Source organism: Haliaeetus leucocephalus, unplaced genomic scaffold, assembly GCF_000737465.1.
Source record: "Haliaeetus leucocephalus isolate CR32 unplaced genomic scaffold, Haliaeetus_leucocephalus-4.0 Scaffold151, whole genome shotgun sequence".
Lineage (NCBI taxonomy): Eukaryota > Metazoa > Chordata > Aves > Accipitriformes > Accipitridae > Haliaeetus > Haliaeetus leucocephalus.
This window is the reverse complement of record NW_010972587.1, coordinates 2,732,656-2,754,476: the sequence shown is the minus strand read 5'-3', so window position 1 is coordinate 2,754,476 and position 21,821 is coordinate 2,732,656. Positions and strand designations below refer to the sequence as shown.

At 45.0% G+C, this 21,821-nt stretch overlaps 1 protein-coding gene across 1 annotated transcript in view; it reads left to right on the top strand.

The window, feature by feature from the left end:
* PTPRB (protein tyrosine phosphatase, receptor type, B) overlaps nt 1-2,668 on the top strand; it is a 61,444-nt gene extending 58,776 nt beyond the window's left edge. The window contains exons 33-34 of the mRNA XM_010561777.1: nt 1,416-1,536; nt 2,598-2,668. Of these exons, the coding sequence (XP_010560079.1) occupies nt 1,416-1,536; nt 2,598-2,620 (144 nt within the window). The 3' untranslated portion in view covers nt 2,621-2,668. The remainder of the gene's footprint in view (nt 1-1,415; nt 1,537-2,597) is intronic.
* The last annotated feature ends 19,153 nt before the right edge of the window (nt 2,669-21,821 follow it).

Here is a 21,821-nt window from a genome sequence, read left to right as displayed (position 1 = left end):
ACTGTTCATGTCTTGGCTTCCACAATCTGTTTGGAGGTTGAGATAAAAGCTAGGTCCCCATCTGTTGATGTGGTGGAAGCCAAATCCCACTGGGGATCACAGGCCAGCAAATAGGACTGTTTGCAATGAGATGCTCCAGCCAAAGGTCACAGCACCATCCTGCTTGACATTATGCAGTCACAGTAAAATAGCAGCAATAAAACACTGCCCCTGCTTTAGACTTGGCTGAAAGCTGTTTAAGACAAGAGACTGCCCCTGGAGACATGCAGGGGAGTAACAAAACTGTGTCCATCAGCTCAAAAGGCAGTGGGCTCAGCACAGCAGCTGTAACACAGACAGAGAAGCTGTCCACCGTTTCAGTCCCAAGTGGTCTCTGCCAAAGGAAGTCTCCATGCCTTGGCCAACTTTCCACCGAATTGGTGGGTGGGGTGCAAGATTCTGCTCCACAGAGACAGCAGCCGTATGTGCATAACAGCAGGCATCCTCACTTCCCAGAGCCAGAGCACTGAGAAAAATGCACAGAGCAGTAGCTGAATTTCTTGTGAAAAATAAGTAAAGAAGATGTAGGGGGAGAAAATGCATATGCTTATTGGAGAAATTATGTCTTTGAGATAAAGTAATATTAGAAAGGTACACCATGATATATAAAGATGCTCGGCCTAATTTGGGGGTACCTTGCTACACTAATCAAAAAACAGTAATGACCCATGTCAAAAACCACAAAGACTAGCAAAGCATGGGGATTTAACAACCTGTTCTATCAAGGTAGTTTGATAAATAGTCAATAACATGCTGACTCTCCCTACTTTGGTTATGAATGTCATCTTAGCTCCCTTCTATGAATGGCACTCTTCAGAAAAGACAGTCTGTCATTCACTGCATAGTCAGAAGCAATCTTATAACTTATATTGGATCAAAAAAATACTGCTTTTGCCAGAAAATTTGGGTCTATCAAAGTTCTATGACATATTTATATATTATGATAAAATTCTGTAGAGAAGACTTCTTTTCAGAACAAAAAAATCAGGAAATTGTTTGTGTCTTCTGTGTGCTTCCCTGCACATATTAATTCTGTTACATGTACTTTATACCAAAGCATTCAGAAGTAGCTATCCAACACAGCATCGTGTCAAATTATGCCTTACAGTTGATAAGAGCCTTCACTCATGACATGATCCATCAAAACATATTATGTTCATTTATGTTCTACTGGTAGCATTTCTGAAAACAGGTGATCATAAAACTTTACTGTATTACTAGTGTGAAAAGGAGATTAATTCTAGAAGTGTATTTTCATTTTTAACACTACCCTTGATTTTGTGCGAGGGAGTTGGCCTGTAATGATTTTTCACAGTACAGAAAATTAAATTACAAAATTTCCAAGAATGACTTAAAAAAAAATAATTCTTTTGCAGTGTCAATATGTGTATCTACATCAATGTGTGAGAGATGTGTTAAGAGCCAGAAAACTTCGCGGTGAACAAGAAAATCCCTTGTTTCCAATATATGAAAATGTGAATCCAGAGTATCACAGAGGTAAGTGCAAGTTTATCAAATTGTAAAATGTTTCAAATGTAATAGCTCATTGACAATGTAATTGAGGGGGAAAATTGTGCTATCCTTTGCCATCAATTTTTATTCTCTCCTGGACCTTCATTTGTTCACTCCTCTGCTCTTGTCACTCTTGCAATTGCATCTTTGTTTCCTTCATTAGTAGTCATTATAACATCTCTTCCTGCTCCTACCTTACCTTCATGCTCTCCATGTCTCACACTTCACGATACCTCTGCTGTTGGGGGAACTGAATCCCTTCCCTATCATGATACTGGCTTCCTCCTTTACCTCAACAGTGTTTACGCCATCCACTTTTAAGCACACTGAGGCCACTGGCTGGGCTCACTGGGCTCTTCTGTCATTCAGAGAGTTCGATTTCTCTCCTGAATCACCCTCATTTGCTCTTGACCACACAGGCGGCCTTAGGAGACTTCCCATCTGCCTTGACGGGATAATGGAGGTGTCCAAGGCTGTGCTCTTTCTTTCTCCCCCAACTCTCCATCCTTGTAGGCTCTTTTTCCTAGCCTGTATCCAGTCCCTTGGTGACAACAGTTGCAGGAATAGCAAACCTGGCACTAGCACTGCCCTTCACCTCCTGTTCTTATGGCCAGAGGACCAGTCTGGAGAAGCTGTAAGCAGAGGTGGCCTGTGTGTCCTGGTAGAGCTGATTCCTAAGGGCTGTAGAAGTTTTCAGAGTCAGACAGCAGGATCTCGGTCGCTCCTCAAATTTGGGCATTAGGAATTGAGATTATATGATGAGAGATCAAAATAATTTTCTTGATGTAGCCTGTAGAAATCAGAGTTGTCATCAACAGGTAGAGCAGGCTTGGAGGAGGCCAAGGACTGAAACAACCAGGGTTCCACAAGTTGGGAGTGCCAGCAAAAGCAGAGGTGGCGTCTGCTCTTTAGCAGTCACATCAGTCACCAGCCAGCACTGCTGCCACACAGCCACCTTTCAGAGCACTGTAGTCAGCTGGCAGATTTGAACATGAAGCCACCTGGGGTGTTTTAATTTTTCTAATCTCAGTTTTCCTTGCTTTCAGATGCTGTTTATTCAAGGCACTAAGAATGTTACAGACACCTGCTTTTGTGACCACATTTGTTAACTAGGGGTTTTGTTTGGATTTTTTTATGTATGTATTTCATGCACTAGAAAGGTGCCAGACCTTTCTGTTGAGACTGTGTATAATTTATTGGTCTGGTGATTTTTTTAAAGATATATAATTTAAGTGTAATAGATATTAATGTATATAATTGTATTTTGGCATTATGTAAATATGTATTTTTTCTATATTGTTTATATTAATGTTAAGCTTCAGATAATACTATTTTTTCCTTATCACAGTTTTTATGAACTGTTCTACATAAACTATTTTAAATTGTATGGCTAACAGGACTGCTGCGTTTAGGGCAGTATTAGCATATAACACACAGGAAAAATCCTATAAGAGGAGAACCTCATTTTTTTTAACTAGTTCAGTGTTTGTGAGATGAAATAAGCTACTATTAAGCAAGGGAACAGTAGTCCTGTATAGGAATTACAATGCTACTCTACACTTTAAACTTAGTGCTTTTGATCTGACAAAAATGGGTATAACCCATAACACAATGGCATACCTTTTACAGAACTCATTAACAGCCGAGCAAAACAGGGTCCACCTCACTAGAAGCAACTGTTTCAATCTAATGTGACATACATAGTAGAAAAATATCAAACAACATACGCTGCCATGAAGTCTAGCAGACCTTTCCCCCCCCTACATGCTTTGAGGGGAGACAGGTCACATTCTGATTTCTTTACACTGGTTTAAGAGAGCAGAATCAGACCATAGCCTGTGTCTGTGCATTTTCACGTGCGTATAATTATAATAAGAAAGGTGTTCAAGGAAACGCCTCAGATGACATTCATGTTAACAAACAGACCTGTAAGGATGTGAAGTCTGGCAACTTCCATAGCTCATTAAAAACAATGCTGTACCATGCTACAAAAGTACAGAGATTATAAATGTATTGATATAAAGACATATAAAGGTATATATCCCACAGTTTACACAACTGGCTTTGGCCTTAAGCTGCTTGCGGCATAGCTTCCTTGGCCCAAGTGTTGGTCTCCTTTGAATGCCACTTGCTTTTGCAAAGGGCAAGCATGGCCCCAGCATGTCTGCATAGAAAGACTCCTGCACTTAGGTGTTGCCTGATGTCACCACCACAAAGGCAGTTGGAATAGAAAAAGGCTCATCGGTAAATCAAGGGATGTAGGCTGGCAGGGCTGTGCTAATCATTGGATGACTCAAAGCATTTAGTGATTAGCAAGAAGTACAATCGAAGAGCACTCAGCAGGTATCCTGCCCAGCCAAGTGGATTAGGCACATCCTCTCTCCTCTGCAAAGAGGCTTCTCATTCAAGGGACTGAACACTCTGTTCAGCTATTCTTTGTCTTTATAAAACTCTCTTCAAACAAATAGAGAAGAGGCAGTACACAGTTCTTCTCCATCACAAAAAGAAGGGCCGGCTTGATAGTTCTCGTTTTGTGGATCTACCCATACTTTACCTAGAGAAAACTTAGCCTGCTGCTGAAGACAAGTGCCTAAATTCCACTTTTATTTTGGAGATAAATAAATATTTCAGAAGGCCTCCTGAGAAGCAGCCAGTACACCTAAGTGCCAAACTGAGAAACTGCTGTGGCCCTGGGCCAAGACTATCGTGATTTCACTATGGCATATTGGAGCCGCACGCTCCTTGCGGTAGGAACACCGCAGCACTGAGGGCTGAAGAAATCTGCTAGGCAGCTCTGACATAGTTTTCTTAGATCATGCCAAAGCAGAACCAGCAGGACTATGCACACCCATGTCACTCTCTGTTTTTTCTAGAGAGAAGCAAACAGCCTGATGGCCACTCTTCCTTCCTGCTCCATCTGGAGTCTCATCCTTTCTTGACCAAATATCCTTGCGTGCCTCAGAATCATAGAATCATTTAGGTTGGAAAAGACCTTCAAGATCATTGAGTCCAACCATCATCCATAGCCACTAAACCATGTTATGGAGTACCCCGTCTATGCTCTTTTTGAATACCTCCAGGGATGGTGACTCAAACACTTCCCTGGGCAGCCTATTCCAATGTCTGACAACCCTCTCAGTAAAGAAATTTTTCCTAATATCTAACCTAAATCTCCCTTGCCACAACTTGAGGCCATTTCCTCTCATCCTATCTCCAGCCACCTGGCAGAAGAGACCAGCACCCACCTCACTACAACCCCCCTTCAGGTAGTTGTAGAGAGCGATAAGGTCTCTCCTCAGCCTCCTTTTCTCCAGGCTAAACAGTCCCAGCTCCCTCAGCCGCTCCTCATCAGACTTGTGCTCCAGGCCCCTCACCAACTCGGTTGCCCTCCTCTGAACATGCTCCAGCAACTCAATGTCTTTCTTGTAGTGAGGGGCCCAAAACTAAACACAGGACTCGAGGTGCAGCCTCATCAGTGCCAAGTACGGGGGTACGATCACTGCCCTGCTCCTGCTGGCCACTCTATTTCTGATACAGGCCAGGATGCCGTTGGCCTTCTCGGCCACCTGGGCACACTGCTGGCTCATATCCAGCCGGCTGTCAACCAGCACCCCCAGGTCTTTCTCTACCGGGCAGCTTTCCAGCCGCTCTTCCCCAAGCCTGTAGCGCTGCATGGGGTTGCTGTGACTGAAGTGCAGGACCCAGCACTTGGCCTTGTTGAACTTCATGCAACTGGCCTCAGCCTATCGATCCAGCCTGTCTAGATCTCTCTGTAGAGCCTCCCTACCCTCAAGCAGATCGACCCTCCCTCCCAACTTGGTGTCCTCTGCAAACTTGCTGAGGGTGCACTCAATCCCCTCATCCAAATCATCGATAAAGTTATTAAACAGAACAGGGCCCAACACCGAGCCCTGGGGAACACCACTTGTGATCCGCCGCCCACTGGATTTCACCCCATTCACCACAGCCCTCTGGACTCGTCCATCCAGCCAGTTTTTCACCCAGCAAAGAGTACACTTATCCAAGCCACGAGACACCAGTTTCTCAAGGAGTATGCCATGAGAGACAGTGTCAAAGGCCTTGCTGAAATATCAGCTTTCACAGCTACTCAGAACATATAAGCTTGATTAACCTTTCAGGTGTCTGTGTATGAAAATACTGCTCATTCGTCTTGTACATCCTCTTTGGCCCCACACAAACCTCAAGATTCACCACCCATAGTGGGATCTGAAGAAGAAGGGAAGTACCATTATAGTGGAAGGCATTTTCACAGTGGGAAATAGAAGCAAAACCACAAAGAAATGTGCAAATTCTCTGCAAGCCCCTTTTTCCCTGTTTCCTTTGCTAGATAGACTCTAGGTTAGCAAGGAAGGACAAACAAGTATGGCAGCTTTAGATCGATCATTGACCCTGTTAATAACAGCTGAACTTAGAGTATCACAAAAATTGCCATTGTGTTACATGCGCTGCATTTAGTCCTTTCTTTTTGCCGCGGTAGCTGAGGAAAGAAGATCACCATATTAGTTACCAGCAATACAATTACACTGTGAAGACGTACCAAATGTACCCTATAAATTATCTCACACTATATATCACTGTGTCATTTTTTATGCTAAGGGAAATGGAACTCGCTCAATAATATATGGTCTGAGGGCAAAAGTCTGATTGTATACTATGTATGCATTTTGTTCATCATTTTCAGAAAGACACACATTGTTCTGCTCTTTATTTTAACATCATTGTTTCTCAGCTCCCTCCTCCGCACCTACAGAGTTCACAAATGTGCACCCAAAATAATGATGTCATAGCAGACAGCTATTTTCATCTTTTCTCTCAGCTAATAATGGACACAGTTCATAAGCTTCTTCCTTCTCATCACTTAATAACATGACAGATGACCTTAAACACTCTGGCACAATGCTCTTGAGCAGCTTTACATCTCTGCCTAGCTAGGTCACGCGTGAGACTGTACACACACACATTATTGCTCTGGCTCTGCTTTCTAGCCAATTCTGCTCATAGGAAACCAGTGTAAATCCACTGAGAATAAGTAAGAAGTATCTATGTAGCATTTTGTTAATGTATGTAAGACATCTACTTATCAGTATAATTAATTATATTTACTGTGCCTCTAAGCTGAATAACAGGACTGATGGGAAATTGTTAATGTAACAAGAATGGACTTGAAGGAGCCTGTGTTTCTGAACAAAGACAGCTCTTAAGGAAAAAGACATCCTTTGCTGAAGAGGATGTTTCTGTTTTGAATGTCCATGAATGATGTTCAGAATTCCCTTCTTGATGTTTCCCAATAATAATGTTATAAAGCAAGGCTAGTGTTGTCGCTGATCCATAAGCTAAGATTTGCACACTTGGAGCCCAGTCCTGTGAATCTCTGCATTGTCCACAAAGCTACCTGAGTACTTTCATGGAAGTCAAGTGGAATGCTTGCCTGAAGAATACCATTCCACTTCTGAAGCACTTGCAGGGCTGGGCTTTTAGGTTAATTCAAATTTTTGTATTGAAAGTTATTTAATAATGAAAAAATTGTAATAAATGTTTTTTTAATCTGTGCAATACAATTACAAGATCCATTACCGATTGTAGAAAAAAAAAAAAGATTTTGCATAGCTGGAGTTGATAAATGATATTTTTTGTTACTAATGGAACACAAAAGTGGGTGAGGGAAATAGGCATACTGTGAAGATGTCATAAAAGTGCAACTTTATACATTTTTCTCTGCTGCTATAATTATTTATACAGCTTATATACGTGCCTAAAATTGCCAAAAATATTATTTTATGCCATGATATACTATGAATTTCCTTTCAGTTGTAGAACAGAGAAAAGAAAATGTGTGAGCTTTAAGTTTATATTATGTATTGTATACGGTTATTTACGCTTTGACTTTGAAAGCAAAAAGTTAAATACTAGACAGATAGGAGTACATGAGCACTTAGCCGTGCTCCTCAGCCTGGGAGTTAATATATGGGCTAGAGGGATGAGAACAATAACCATCTAATCACTATATTAGCATCTCCTCCCAGGGCCACAGATCAGGGAAACACGTCTGACATTCAGCGATACAGCCTACCGCAGCCACGGCTTCACCACCAAGGAGCGGCATGGCAGGTGCTTACATCATTGATTCAGATTTCTTTCAGTACTTCAGACATGCAGTTTGCGTGAATAAAATGCAATATAGAATGACCACCGCTCCCCTGATGGCCCTGTCACGGACGTCCGGGCGCTGGAGCTGTGAGCTCTGGGACCTAGAGTCCCCGGAGGCTGCAACTTTGGATGGAAGATGAGTGTGCACCCCAGTACTTAGGCAGCTCGCTGTGCGCCCCGTGCCCTCGACTGTCCCTCTCAGGCTGACGAAGTCAAACTCCTGACCTGTCGGTAGCACTACTATGGCCAAAGCACACTGGTCTGTTATCAGTGACCTCGCAGAGCAACAGCTAGTTCAGACTGCGATTTGGTTTTTAAGACTGGCGGAAAATACTGCAGACTAGGGACTAGCTAAATTTAGCAAATACAGTGTCAATGATGGTGGTAGATTGATACGCATGATGATTTGGTTGTTTCTTGGTTTATTTGAAAGCTAAAGAAATAGTGTAAGTAATGTTAGGTAGCTAAATATATATTGCTCTACAGCAGGGCAGTATGTTATAGTGAAAAAAACCACAATTTTGAAATGTGGCTAGCCATAAATTCTTTGCCAGTGCCTGGAGTAAAGTGTCTGAAAAACATCTTCAGCACATATTCCATTCTCATATGCTAGATAATTACTTATATTTGTGTTCCTAACAAACACTGGGTGAACACAGAATTGTGCTACTATTGTCAATTTAATTTATGCATTTGTTAAGTATATTTTTATATTTTTAGCTACAGTCAACAAATCAAATATATTTGAGTGTATTTTACACATTTTTATAAATAGTTCATGAATAAAACATTCATTTAAAAAACCCCATGTCCTCGATCTTCTGTTTGACTGCCTTTGCATTATGGATTTTGTTGTCCTGCTGCTCAGAGAAAAGGTCATAAGTGAGTTTGACTTCAAGTGAGGCAGTCTTCAGAGAACATTAAATTCATCAGAAGCCTCAGCCTGTTGGGGAAAAGGGGGCTCTGCTGTTGCCCGCTGGCCAGATTAGTGCCCAAGCGGAAAGATACTGTTGTTCCCTTCTCCTCCCCATTTCTCTGCCCTCCTCCTTTAATAAACGGAATACTGTCTGGGTTATGCAATGGGTATGTGAAACAACAGTGCATCTTGAACTTGAGTGCCTGTTATTTTAGAGACATTTCGCCAGGCAGTTGTACCAATTAACACCGCACTGGAGCTCCATCACTGCCTACCACCCAAGGATCTGAACCATGCTTTTTAACAAATATATTTCTTCCCCTCCCGCTCTCCACAATGCTTAAAAACCAATTAGCATTCTTGTGGGTTTAGGGTGCTTGGCAGTAGCGTGCTATTGCCAGCGCTCTGTGTCTCAGTTATTCCTTATTTGTCATCAGAAGTGTTTAGGATGAGTTAATTCTGTTTATTTAAAAGGAAGAATGATTTATTAGTTTCTGGTTTGTACTGTGAGCTATTTGCCGAGGGGCTGTGTGCTGAAGGCTGAGAGAGTTGTTAGATTTTCTTTGTGATATAAAAGCTTATCTCTGAGCTGTACTTTGTCCTAAAGCCAACGTAGACACAAAAGAGCAGTAATAAAGATAAAATAATGGACAGTTAATATCTCCACACAGGAGAAACATGGCCAGCATTGCAGACAAGAAGAAATACAAATGTTTTTACAAGGTACAACAAGGAAACTGAAACACAGAGGGTCTCCTCTAGTTTGGCAAGAACACGGTGGCTGGCTCCTGTTAAAATACTGCCAGAACCAAATTTTTCACTTTGGACCTGATTTTTACCTGGGCTTCATACCTGTGAGCTGGCTGTTTTGTCTGGTAAGTCATTTCCTGTACTAGTGCTAGATAATAGTTGCCTTTTTCTGCCAGTCCCGCTTTTCTCTATCAGCAGGTTTCCTAAGCCCTAGAAATAGCTGCCGGTGTCAGATGTCTTATGGCAGGCGCGACTTGGCAATACCAATATGTCAGCAAACACAAGTGAAAATTTCAAGTGTTACTAACCAAGCCTTTGCGCCCTACTCGGGTAAAATAGCCGTCCTGACCTGTCCAAAACCCCCCAGCAGCAGCAAATGAAGAAAAAAAGAGAGAGGAAAAACAGCATTCCAGTTAATTTATGGAAAACGTTGCATTTTGGAGGAGTTGCAAAAGCCAGACCCGCTTTTCCTGTTCTAAGGGTCAGTGATGCGTGGGGCTGCGGCTGCCGACAGGCCCCGCACGGCCGCCCGATTGCCAGGAGGGAGGCAGCGGCGACGCCGTGCTCACGGCCGCGGTGGCCGGGCCGTATCGATCGCTGAGCCGCCGATGGCCACCCCTTTGAATTGATCCGCTGGTTTTCATTGCGCGGCGGCCGCAGGGGCCGTCTCTGCTCGCTTGCAGCACCCAGCAGCGTTGGCGGGTGAGGGTCTTCAGGGACAAACAGCCCCGGGGCCTTCATCGCGGCTTGTATCTGCACGGCCAGGCACGTGTGCCTCACGCTTTTTGGGGTCTGGCTCCTGCAGGTATCCACTGTCCTCTTTATACCCACTTCAGATGCTAACTGTCGTTTGCATCATGCGAAACCTCTCCGCAACAAGCAGCTCTGCTTGGGACGAGGGGTGGTCCCCGCTCCCAGAGGCTTGGAGTAGTCAGCTGCATGGAGGTGCCAAGGTCCAAGAGGGGCAAATTTTTTTGCAGACCTCAAAGTCTTCAAGTCTCCAGGCAAGACATTACCTTAGCGCCTGCAGCTTTTCTGTTGCAGAGGTTCTGGGACCCCTAAAAGAGGTGAAAGTCCCCCTGAGGGCTGTCGCTGACCGGGCAGGGTCCCCACCATCAGCATGGGGAAGGTCCACGCTGAGCCCAGCTGCAGGCTGCCCTCTCCACACCTCCTGAACCAAATTCCCAGCTGGAAAGGGTGGCAGGAGCATGTCCTAGACACCAGAGATGCTCCAGATGGGCGCACACAGCTTCAGCCGTCAAAGAGGAAGGTTCCTCCTTCCGTGCTGAGACCTTCCATCCCTGAGCTGTGGGGCCACGGCACATGGGGTGTGACTGCAGAGGCGCATGGCGGGGACACGCCGGCTCTGCCAGCCGGTGCTGCGTGACCGATGCCTCCCGTCCCATGGGGACGCACCGTCCCACCAGATCCCCCCACCCCGTCCCCAGGCTCGTGGGGACCCGCACGCTCCAGAGGACTGAGAGCATTGAGGCCGCTTGCCAAGAGCCCGGAGGAGAGGGCGAGAGCCGTGGCCTTGTGCTGGGAACCCGAGCGTCGCTGGCAAATGCTGCGGCGGCTGGGCCAGACATTTCTGTACATGGCCTTCCCCGCGCTCCTGCCAAAACCCCTGCCAAATTACACGCCGTGTCCTTGCTTGTCTTTGGTGTTCAAGCACCCAGGGCTGCTTAGGTGCCAAATCAATAGCGGAGAGCAGCTGGGGCGGCTAACTCTTAGCAAGGGAAAAGGCAGAGTTTTCCTGCTCTCCCCGCAGCACCGAGGCCACACAACCGGGTTGTCAAGTGCCACCTGAGACCTGCCATTTGAGTCCTCTCAGGACAAGAAGGTGCCCAAAACCAGGTATTTCTGCCCCTACAAATCTTCACCCATCACTAAAGGAGAGGCACTGTTCTCTCTAAAAGACGGGGCACAGGCATAAAGGGGGGAGGTGAGCGAGCCCCTCCTGGGGCTACATGTCTCCCAGCAGCCCTGCTTCACAGTTTGGCTCTCATGGATGTTTTTTCTATGTATCTGTCTCAGCTGGGCTGGTTTGCACCAGGCCTTAAAACTAGACATGCTTTGCTGAGCGATGCCCAAGTGCATTGGTCCAAAACCCGGACAGAAGAAAGCTGATGATTGGGCTAAAGTAACACCTCTTCGGTGGGTTATCGGGAGGATAAATTTGGCTTTGGTCTGCTCCTTCCTTCTTGTGGAGAAGGTACGTTCATTAAGTCCTTGTCTCCACTTCTAGCGGAGCTGTAACATCTCCATCAGCTCCAAAACGATTGCTTTGCCCCTTGGATGTGGGAACTGGGCACCTAGACAGCACTGAGTGACATGTGCCGTACACAGGCTGCACTCAGAAGGCACTGACCAAGCCACTGCCTCACCCTGGCTCCCTCCATCTCCTGAAACATTTTGTGGCAATCCCTTCTGGCATCTCAGGTCTGAAATACCTTCAGGAGAAGCTCATTGACTGTGGAGAAAGAGCGAACACCAGGAGTGCTTCCAGCTGATCACACAGAAACATTTCCAGCAGAGAGATGTCTATTTATCCGGGGTAATCGTCCCAGACTGCCCTTAGGACCGCTTATCCCCAAGCAGCCAAAGGGGTTTGGAAGAACCATACCCCAGAGGTATGTCTCTCATCAAAGATATAGAAAGTGGTTAGATTGACAAAGCGGTCATCTTAGTAGACTTCTACAGTGCTTAATGTAGACATCCATGGGCTTAAATGAACTGGTTACTATCCCTGTAGCCCGGTCACATTTGGGGATGGACTAGGAGTTGAGCATCTTCACCCCGCTCAATGGAATTGGTCCGGGGGCCTCCTCGGGGGGTTAGACCCTTGCAGCTCTGTAGGAGCTGTTCCGCGTTTTCAGAATAAAGCTCTGAATTTAGGCGATGCCCTTTGGAGTCCCACTCAGAGGTCTGTAGCTAAACTAAAACCCAATCCCAGTTCTCACACTAGTTCAGCTCCTTCCCCAGGACTGTAACTGGTGAGCACGAGAGCTCTGCAGCTGAAGTGTCTCCGCTAATCATCGAAGTAGCAAGGTGCTGGGGGAAAATAGTGCCAGAGGACACTTCCAGAGGCATTTCCTCTGCCAGAGAGAAAAGCAACCACGTTGGGTGGCTCCACAGGACACCAGCACTAGATCCCTGCGTCAGTCTGCAAGGATGAAGGAATCAGCAGGGAATACGTATTCCTTTAGAAATTCTGCCAGTCCTTGGCATACACACACATATATGTCAGTAGGGATGGGAAAATATTTCAAATTCATTTGTTTGCATTGCCATGTGATGCAAAGTTATGAAAATAATTTTCACTTTGCAAACTTAATATTAGAAGTTTTTAAAATGATCTCTTCCCACTATAATCACGAGAATTCTCCCACTCCTACTGGATACACGGGACAAACGCATCTGGTTTTTGCCCAGACCAAGTTTGAGGCTGTAGCGCAGCCAGCATAGAAAGCAGGCCCTTCAATTTTGTTTTCCATCCCACAGAGAGTAAAGAATCTTGAAATTAAAAAAAGAGACTAGTGGCATTACGGGTAAGAAAGCCCAAACTTCCTGGAAAATCAAACACAGACCAGATGGCATGTAGTAAAGCTACCCAAATAGATTTGGTATGAGCTGAGCTACACTGTAAAAACACAGAGTAAAAATAATTGGATGCAGAAAGGAAAGTGAAGGTGGTCAGAATGCTCCACACAGCTTGGCTAGGGAAGAAAATGTTATGCAAATAAAGGACAGCTACAGCAAGGTCCATGTGTTAATTGGGGGCATTTCTCCTGCCTGTCAGTGACTAAAGTAGCAGTAATGAAACCACTAGGAGAAAAAGACGGATACTTGCGAAGGCAATAAAGAGGTATATAATGTCCAAAGTATCAAACAGATCAGAAAAGATATGCTCAAGACACCACACATGATAAATGCCAGCATCCTGTTATCTTATCACTGGATCTGAAAGACACCTGGAGCCAAATTATTTGTGAGAATCCAACTTCAAGAGAATGAACTGGCAGACAACTGGAATTAATTAATGCCCTACAGATCTGTGCTAGAAAGGTTGGAGAGCACTAAAAATATCTGAGCAGCCCGTTTCTTTACACATCATGCCAATTAGATCTGGTCAGGCTGTGACAAATTTTCTGTAAACATTCTGGTGAACAAGCAACTTCCCCAGCCCTCTCCGGCAGCTCCCAGTGTGGATGAAATCTTGCCTTTAAGATGCCTGAAATTTCAATGGCAAAAACGGAGCAGGGAAAAAGCAAAAGGAAGAGCTGGAGTCAAGTACCTTGTGGTTGACTGAACCAGGGCAGGTAGGAAAATTCCAGATCCTTGACTTGGCAATGTTCTTCAGCATGGATTTCTGTTTGCTTTGGTGGGATTAGACCTAGACATCTTCTTGTACTGTGTCCACTAGAGGAAAAGGAAAAAAGACAGAAAATATAGTGAGTGAACTTCTACTGCCCTTGTCTAGGGAATACGCATCCATTTTAGTGGGGAGAAATACACATACATCCATTTTGGGATGGGAAGGCAGCTAGGAAGACGGCTAAAGCCACCAAAGACCTCCACCAACTTTGTGGTGACATCTTTTATTTACTTCCTCTTCTCTGTCCCACACGACATCAGAGACCTGATGAACAAAAACCCCGTGAAGGACCGTACGGTGTGATTGCGAGGGCCGGACCCCGTCATGCTCTGAGGTGCTGAGATCGTGCAGGGCAAGCGGGAGCACATGCACCTCGCCCAGGAGGTCCTCACACCCCAGTGGGACCCACTCCTCTTCCTCACTCGGCCTCGCCAAGGAAAACCACACTTGAACCCTCTCTGCTGCTGCTGTCCCCAAGGAATCAGCTCTTGTTTGCCTCCTTTTTTCCGTCCTCAGTGCCGCCCACTCATTCCCACATCCCTCTGCTTATCGCCGCTCGGTGCAACAGACTGGGGAAGTGATCTGTGTTAAAATTACCTTGTCATCAACAAAAACAAACGGCTATTTTTAAGCTCCCCAGTCTGTTGCAGGAGAGGGAGTCTGAGGTTTTCATGCCTACACGGGCTGGCAGGGCATGACAGATTTGTCAGACATCACTCTTTCTGCTTCTCGGACCTTCCCCCACTCCTGTAGCCCACCTGCTCTGGCCGAGCGTGACCTGCCCCTCGCCAAGTCCCACCAGGCTGCCCCCCGAAAACAAGACTCAAACCCAGCTCGGTCCCCAGCCTGCCACTTGCATCTGTGAAGACCAGGGATGATGGATTTGAAAAAAAAGTGGGTCTCACCCTGGCTTTCCCATAGGTGCAAGTATGACCGATGGCTGGGAACCAGCCTCAGAGAAGAGGCGACCAGAGAAAGGGAAAGAAAAGCTCTGGGCAGCGGGAGGAGGAGGGATATTGGTTTATGTCCTGTGTTATGCCGAGCACGTGAAACCCCGATGCAGTGGGACTCTGTTCCCTGCATGGACCTCCTCCAGGGAGATGGGGAAGCTGAGGGTTGTCTTAGCGTGACCGAGTCCCCTTTGCTCCTGAAATGCCACTTTATGTCTTCTAGTACCTGCACGCTGGAAGGGACAATTGGGTGCAGAGATTTCACAAACAAATTTCCCTTACCTACAGCTCCGTATCCTCCCCCCTCTAGTTCTTATCTCGGTAATTAAATTATGCAGCTGAGGAAAGTGGTTTGGAAAACAGATGGCATGCAAGATGCTATAGAATACAGTGGTGCATTTTAAACCTCACAGCAGAGACACAGACAGATTTGGGTGGTATATGGGCCTTGAAGTAATTGAACTAAAAAGGCTGCTTGTGCGATGGCCTTTAACCAGAAGAAATGAGTGGCCCTCTAGCCTCCAAACTGATACTCACAATTAAGTATTAAAATCAAGCTTTTGCCCCAAACGTTCTGGCTGGTCTAATTTGCCACACAAGTTGGTGTGGCCTAACCATGGTTCCTGGTGAGTGTCAATGGTAGGAAATATGGAATTTGGGCAAGATGGCATCTTGAAGCAAGCCGTTTAGCCTAGCGCTAGTCCGAAAAGTAAGGGAAAACGACACAAAAAAAGAGCAGACCCTTAATTAATCTCTGCGAGGCTCTAAGCCCATTCTCCCACTGTCCTTACATTTAAGACCACGGCATGAACTCGACGGGGCAGGGCTGGGTGAGGACGAGGTGCCAGAGCTGCCGGCAGCGTGAGTGCCGTGTCCCCAGACATGCTGGAGAAGCACGACATGGTGGGAGCCCACCGCTGGCTCCCCCCCACTGCACGCCCAGCGAGTTCTTTCACCGACGTAGCTGAGGAAAGGGGTTTGCCAACAGCATCTGCCTCCGGACCAGCATTAAAAATGTCTTCACTCAAAACTTAGATGGTAAAAGAGATTGTGCTAGCTTGTGTTGGAGTGGGCTGCTGCCTCTTTCCAGGAAAAAGGCACGGTTGTCAAATCCCACCCTCAAAAACGGTGCTGGAGATCGCCTTGTTGCAATGAGAACCGTCGCGCGAGGAGCTAGGGGAGTCCTACGGCTGGCAGCTGTTTCCACCGCTGAGTATATTTCCACACAAAGCTGGAGGTAATTCTCAGAGAGACTAATAAATTGAACATAAAGAGTTTAAACCGTCCGGATAAATAATGGCAGATGTTTAGGGAAGGAGCAACAGGCAAAAGTATGAGTTATGCAGTGCCTGCAGTTCAAAGAAAATTAGTTTAAACTGCGAGGGCATTGTTTGGAGGAACAGTAAGGGATAAAGGGACTGGGGGAGGGAGGAAGGTGGGGAAAAGCTGTCTCCCTTCCCTCAGACGCATGAGTGCCATCCCTGGCTAGCATGGCGAACCGCCACTTCATCGCCAAAAGAGCATCCAGCGCTTGCAGTGGAAGCAGAAGCAAACACCATCACTCACAATCCCACATCCCATCCCGCAGAGCTGGCTTTCCCAGAGCATTACCAGCATGTAACAGGGCCGCTGGTGTGCAGAAACGATGAATCCCGCCACAAAACCCCCATCTTCCTGTAAATGTTTTCAGCAAAGGACAAGAAAGTGGGTTGGTAGCTGGGGAACCAGGATCCCTGCATTTCATACCCAACTCTGTTTCACTGCCCAACCTTGTGCATAACACCTAACCTCTGCAGGCAGCAGTTCAGCTGCCTGTAAAAGAAATTCTCGCTTCCCAGGAATGTGCGGAGACCTACAGTCCAATTAAAATCCCTGTTTGAAAGACGCTATGAAAAATAACTCTGCTGCCAGCCCTCTTCTTCCTCACCCAAGGACGGAGCAGATTTTATTACGGTACGTTTGCCAGAAATTTACTCTCTTGAAATGGGAAGCAAACCCTTCATTGTCAGAAAGGCTGCAGCACTTCTTATGCGGGTTTTTTTCTGAGATTTCATAGGGGATAATAGGTAGTGTTTAAATGGAGAGGGCCAAATTATCAGAACGCTTTTGAGCTATATAATGAGTATTGCTAACAGCAATGCTTGACTTGGCAACACAGTCTTCAAGGTTACTTAGTGAAATACAGAACGTACATCAAATGAAACAAAAAGTCAATTTTAATATGTCTTTGCAAAATAAATGTAAAACTAATCAATTTGGCTTTTCGCTTTTATTCTGTCTCTTTGTTTTGGCTATCACTAAAAGCATCCTTGAAAATGCAACAGAAGAAGCCTTAGACAGGAGTGATAGAGCAACAATAAAGCGAGGAGGAATGCAAATTGGTACAGAATGTCTTCGATCATTATAAAGATAATTATTGAGAGACACAGCTCGGTGTGCATGAATACAGAATAATGATGAGTTTGGTAAACCTTTACCACACAATACATATGTATTTGTGTGCCTGGAGAAAGGGTGCTTAAGAAGGAAGCAACAGGGTGAAATCAAAGAGTATGTGCATCACTCCAACAGCAGGATGGAAGGAAGGAACAACTCCCAATCCATCTTACTTGGAGGCAGCACAATTAACGCTGCAACGAGCTTCCACTATGCAGCCAGACATTAGCTGCCCTATTGCTACAAAATGGGCTATAAATCTGTACAGGTATTATGGACAAAAAGAAATCATTCCCACAAAGTTTCAAGATAGGTCAAGACATAATTTAAACAGTAGGTTATTAAAAACAGATTTGAATATGGAGTTTTGCCTAAACCTTCTTTAATTTTGCTTACTTTGCACAGTGAGAACTCCTTGGGCACGTGTGCGTGTCCTGTAAGCGAGGAAAACAGGTTACTGTAAGTAAACTTGCGCGCATGACTATGTGGTTTATGCCCAAAATATTTCTGGAGGAAAAACCAGCCTAACCCCAAACCTGTTGACGTTGATACCGTTGAATTTTGAGATGTTCAGCCCTGGCGATGTCGTGTTTGCTGCACCGAGTCGTGCAAACTCTTTTCCCCGGGGAAGAGTTCAGACAGGGGTTCTGTGGCCATGCAGCGATTTGCAGCAGAAACATGTTGCTTTCTGGAAAGAAAAAAGAGTGTGATGGTCCTGATGCTGCAATGACAGAACCCGAAGCCAGCAGAGCCCAGCAGCGATGGCTTCACCTCCATCCCCTGCCCCAACACACAGCCTCAGGCACCAGAAACTGCCCAAAATGCTGCAGAAAACCCCTGCAACATTGCTCTAAACTTCCCAGCAATTTCAATGTAAAAAGAATGGGAAATACACATCGCTCTGAACAAAACAGGTTAAAAAAATAGGTTGAAACAGGTTAAAAAAACCAACATGGTAGCCCCATACTCCCCCAAGAAGTCACTGAGTGACAGCTCCTGGAGAAAAGGCTGTGGTTTCAGCGTCAGACACCAGCTAAATGCCATCAACGCCAGGGTTAGCTAGCGACGATCGCATCAGCGTGCTGTCTAACACCTGAAGGCTTTACAGTCACATTTTTGCTTGCCAGATGTTTCTCTCCACCAAATGTTATATTTGCTCTGTCCCTCCCATCCTCATTTATTACCTTGTATTTTTCAGGAATAGAAAAGACATTTTATTCTTCTGCTAATATTCTTAGCTCGTTGTATTTGCTGTTGAATCACCTGCCCGTCAAACTGGAGCTCGCAAACCTCCTGATCTGGCATATTTTAAAAAATTCAATTAATTTGCCCTTTACCTTGCCATTTCATATCATGAATAAAGCTACTGAGACACCTCACCCCACACCTGTGCTCGGTATCTCGCTGTTCATTATTGCTTTGTGTTGACAGTTCTGCAGCCCATTTTCAATCTCCCATCGCTTGATGCCAGCCTGATCTAAATTAATTTTTTCAATAAGATCTCGAGGCATTATTTAAAATGATCCCTACAGTGTATTACTTCCCGTATATGTCTCCATTAGTCTCCAGTTTGGCTGTAAAAAAGCAGCAAAGTTCACAGGACACTATTTGCTTTTAATACACCAGAATCATTTACTGCCTGTGATTAACTTATTCCGATGGATACTTGTAGATTCATAGCACATGCTCTATATTTTCGATAAGGATTGAAAATTAATCCATCAAAAGCAAGAGACATTAGCTAACTCCAGAATTTCCTTTTTTTTTTTTTTTTCCCTTTGGTATCAGGAGCCATGGGGGTCATGATTTTTCAGAAAAAAAATAGTTAGGATCCAAGCTACCCGCCATTTAGTCATACTGATTGCTGTATATTCGGTCCTTCCAAACTAGTCTCCCCCTGCCTAGAAACAGACTTCCTGGCAATTTCACGGTTAATTTTTAATCATCTCAAACATTATTCTTCGGAGGAATAGTGCAGGAAAAGATAGTTCAGCCCTTTTAACTCCACCGAAGCTTTCATTTGTTGCCAAACCTACGTCCCTTCCAGCATTTCGCATTCGCCTTCGGTTGGGAGCGCTCTCCGGTCGTGCTCTCCCCCCCCGTAGCCCCCCACCCTGGCAGCGTTCCCAATATCCAGGCCCCCAACAAGCCCCAGATATGACATCCCGGAGATGATGCTCTCTCCGACCTCCGACCTCGGGGGGTGTCCGCTCTGCCCCTCTCCTGGGGGTACCACGAGCCCAACAGGATCGCTGCAACGGGGGGGAAAGGGGCCGCGGAAAAGCTGCTCTCCTGCCAAATGGAGAAAGGCTGTGGCTCTGCTCAAAGCAAACTGACCTGCAAAATTCAGGTTGCAGCCCCACAAACCTTCGGTGTAAGGGGGTCTGTGCTTCTCGCATTGAAATTGCATTCTTGCATCGGAACTCATCGAACCGAAATGCAGCCACGCGCGTATATTGCAAAGACACAGCCTTCGATATTGGCACGTGCTCTGATAGGTATGGTCAGAAATTGCTCCTTATCTGAAGTCTGGATTTGTCCTAATCCCACAGTGAGGGAATGGAAATGACCTAAAAGTTGGCTCTTGGCAGCTTTTGAAACAAAACATTAGCTGCTTGCATCTCTTTTTGAATTGATCCTGCTGCTTGGGGTCCAAATAGTTGAAGTATTTTGTCCAGAAACCATCAATAGCTGTCAGTTGCTGAACAAGCAGTTATATGAAAGAGCTTGATAGTTGATTTTTTCCAACTGCTTTTAGTGAATGGCAATTGGCATGCTAATAAATAAAGAGATAAAATTTATGTTAGCTGAAAAGTCATGAAAAAGTGGCGTTATGTAAGGTAATGTTCAACACTGCATTAGGTCATTAAATTAAATTACAGGCAGATTTTTTTTTTTTTTTTAAATGCTATATCAAAGGTGATTTAAGTAACTTTCACTGCATTTCTGGGAGAGTTTTTTCAGGTTGATTGCTATATGTGCTCTTTGCAAATTGTTTGTGCATTGTAGGTGCGTACATAACTTTACAGCTATGCCAACATATTTTGTAATAAAATTTTACATCCAAATTACAGTTATATAATTTAATGGGCTATTCTTTTTCTTCTTATTGCACCTCCAGCCACGCATCCAATGCACACAAAGCAATTTCTTGGCTTACGAGACTTAAAACCATTAGACCACCAAAGAGCTGTGAATTAAACGCCGTGCAAGTAATGACGGCATTCGTGCTAACATATCAAACCAGAAAGAAAATTGCACAGCCTCTCAAATACCAAACTTTGGGGTTGATTCATTCGGTGGGTCTGTGACCTGACAAGGCAGTATGATTAATTGCACACATATTCCCTTGGAGGTTTTCCCGCTCATGCTTTCTGCGGCAAAGATTGTTAGCTTGACAGATCAGCGTAGCAACCTCTTAAGATGCCAGAAAGGGAAGGGATTGGTTTCTGATTGAAAGTTAAGGGAGGAATAGCAGCTGCTTGGTGCTGAGAAAAAAAAAAGCAGCTTTCGATTCTTGGAGAAATCGCACATAGAAATAAGCTGATTTTTTGATAACTCCGGCTATGGGATTTCTGTTAGGGACTGCAAGAAAATATTCACATGATACAATAGGCTTCATAACTTGGAATTCAGCTGTGCTTCCTTTCATCTGATTACCTAAATACAAGCCATGGCCTGAGTTTTTTTTCTTTTCTTATTAAACACTATTCTAGGTGTTTCCTCTTCCACATGTTTATTCTTGGCTTTAAGATACTTTTGGTCATTTAGGCTAAACTTTGCAGAAACACAGATTCGGCAGGCAGCTCCCGCATTTGCGATGCTGAGCAAAGATGCTTGCACAGCACGTTCCTTCTGTTAACAGGCAATCCGCACTCTCCCGGCATCGTACCAGACCCAAACAAGTGTTGGCTGCCCGGTTTAAAAGAGTTTTAATTTTTCAAGTAAGGCCTAAACCCCTAGCAAACTCCATTAGACACATCCTCAAGGTTACTTAACCCCTATACCTTATCTATGAAAGGGTTTTAAATATTAACCAACGTTTCCCCTTTCACATTTCCCAGCTGGACTCTGATGGAATAATGTGACGAGCCCAGCTGGTAAAAGCCCTTCAAATCCAGCAGACTGTGCCGGACCGCTGCCAAAGGGCTACGTTTACACCAGAAATGACAGGTAATGACCTTTAAATTGCCCCTGGGTACCCCTGTGACATCCCTCCTCTGCTCCAAGCGTTGAATTCAGCTCCTTGTTCAGTAGCTAAATTTCCTAATGCGTTGTGAAATCCCATCTTTTACTGGCAACACAGAAACACACAAAGCAGGAGAAATGCAACAAAAAATGCTCCTATTACTTCAACTTTTAAAATGAGCCTAAGAAGCTGACAGAGGAAGATACTGTATAAACAAAATTATTTAATTGCACTACATGAAAGAGAAGGCAGATCTTACTGAAGCGGAGCAGCAGGCAGCACGACGGAACAAAATTCCTCAAAGCAATAGCAAATAAGTATTGAATAAAATGCAAAAGTCAACTCTGCAGATGGGTCTGGAAAAAAAAAGGAGCTGCTCTGGCTGCAAATACACTTTAGAGAATACGCCGCAAAAACTGGAAATCCGCAAAGCCAAGGGGGAAATCAGCGAATAATCCGCTAGAAGGAAATCCCCAGCTTCCA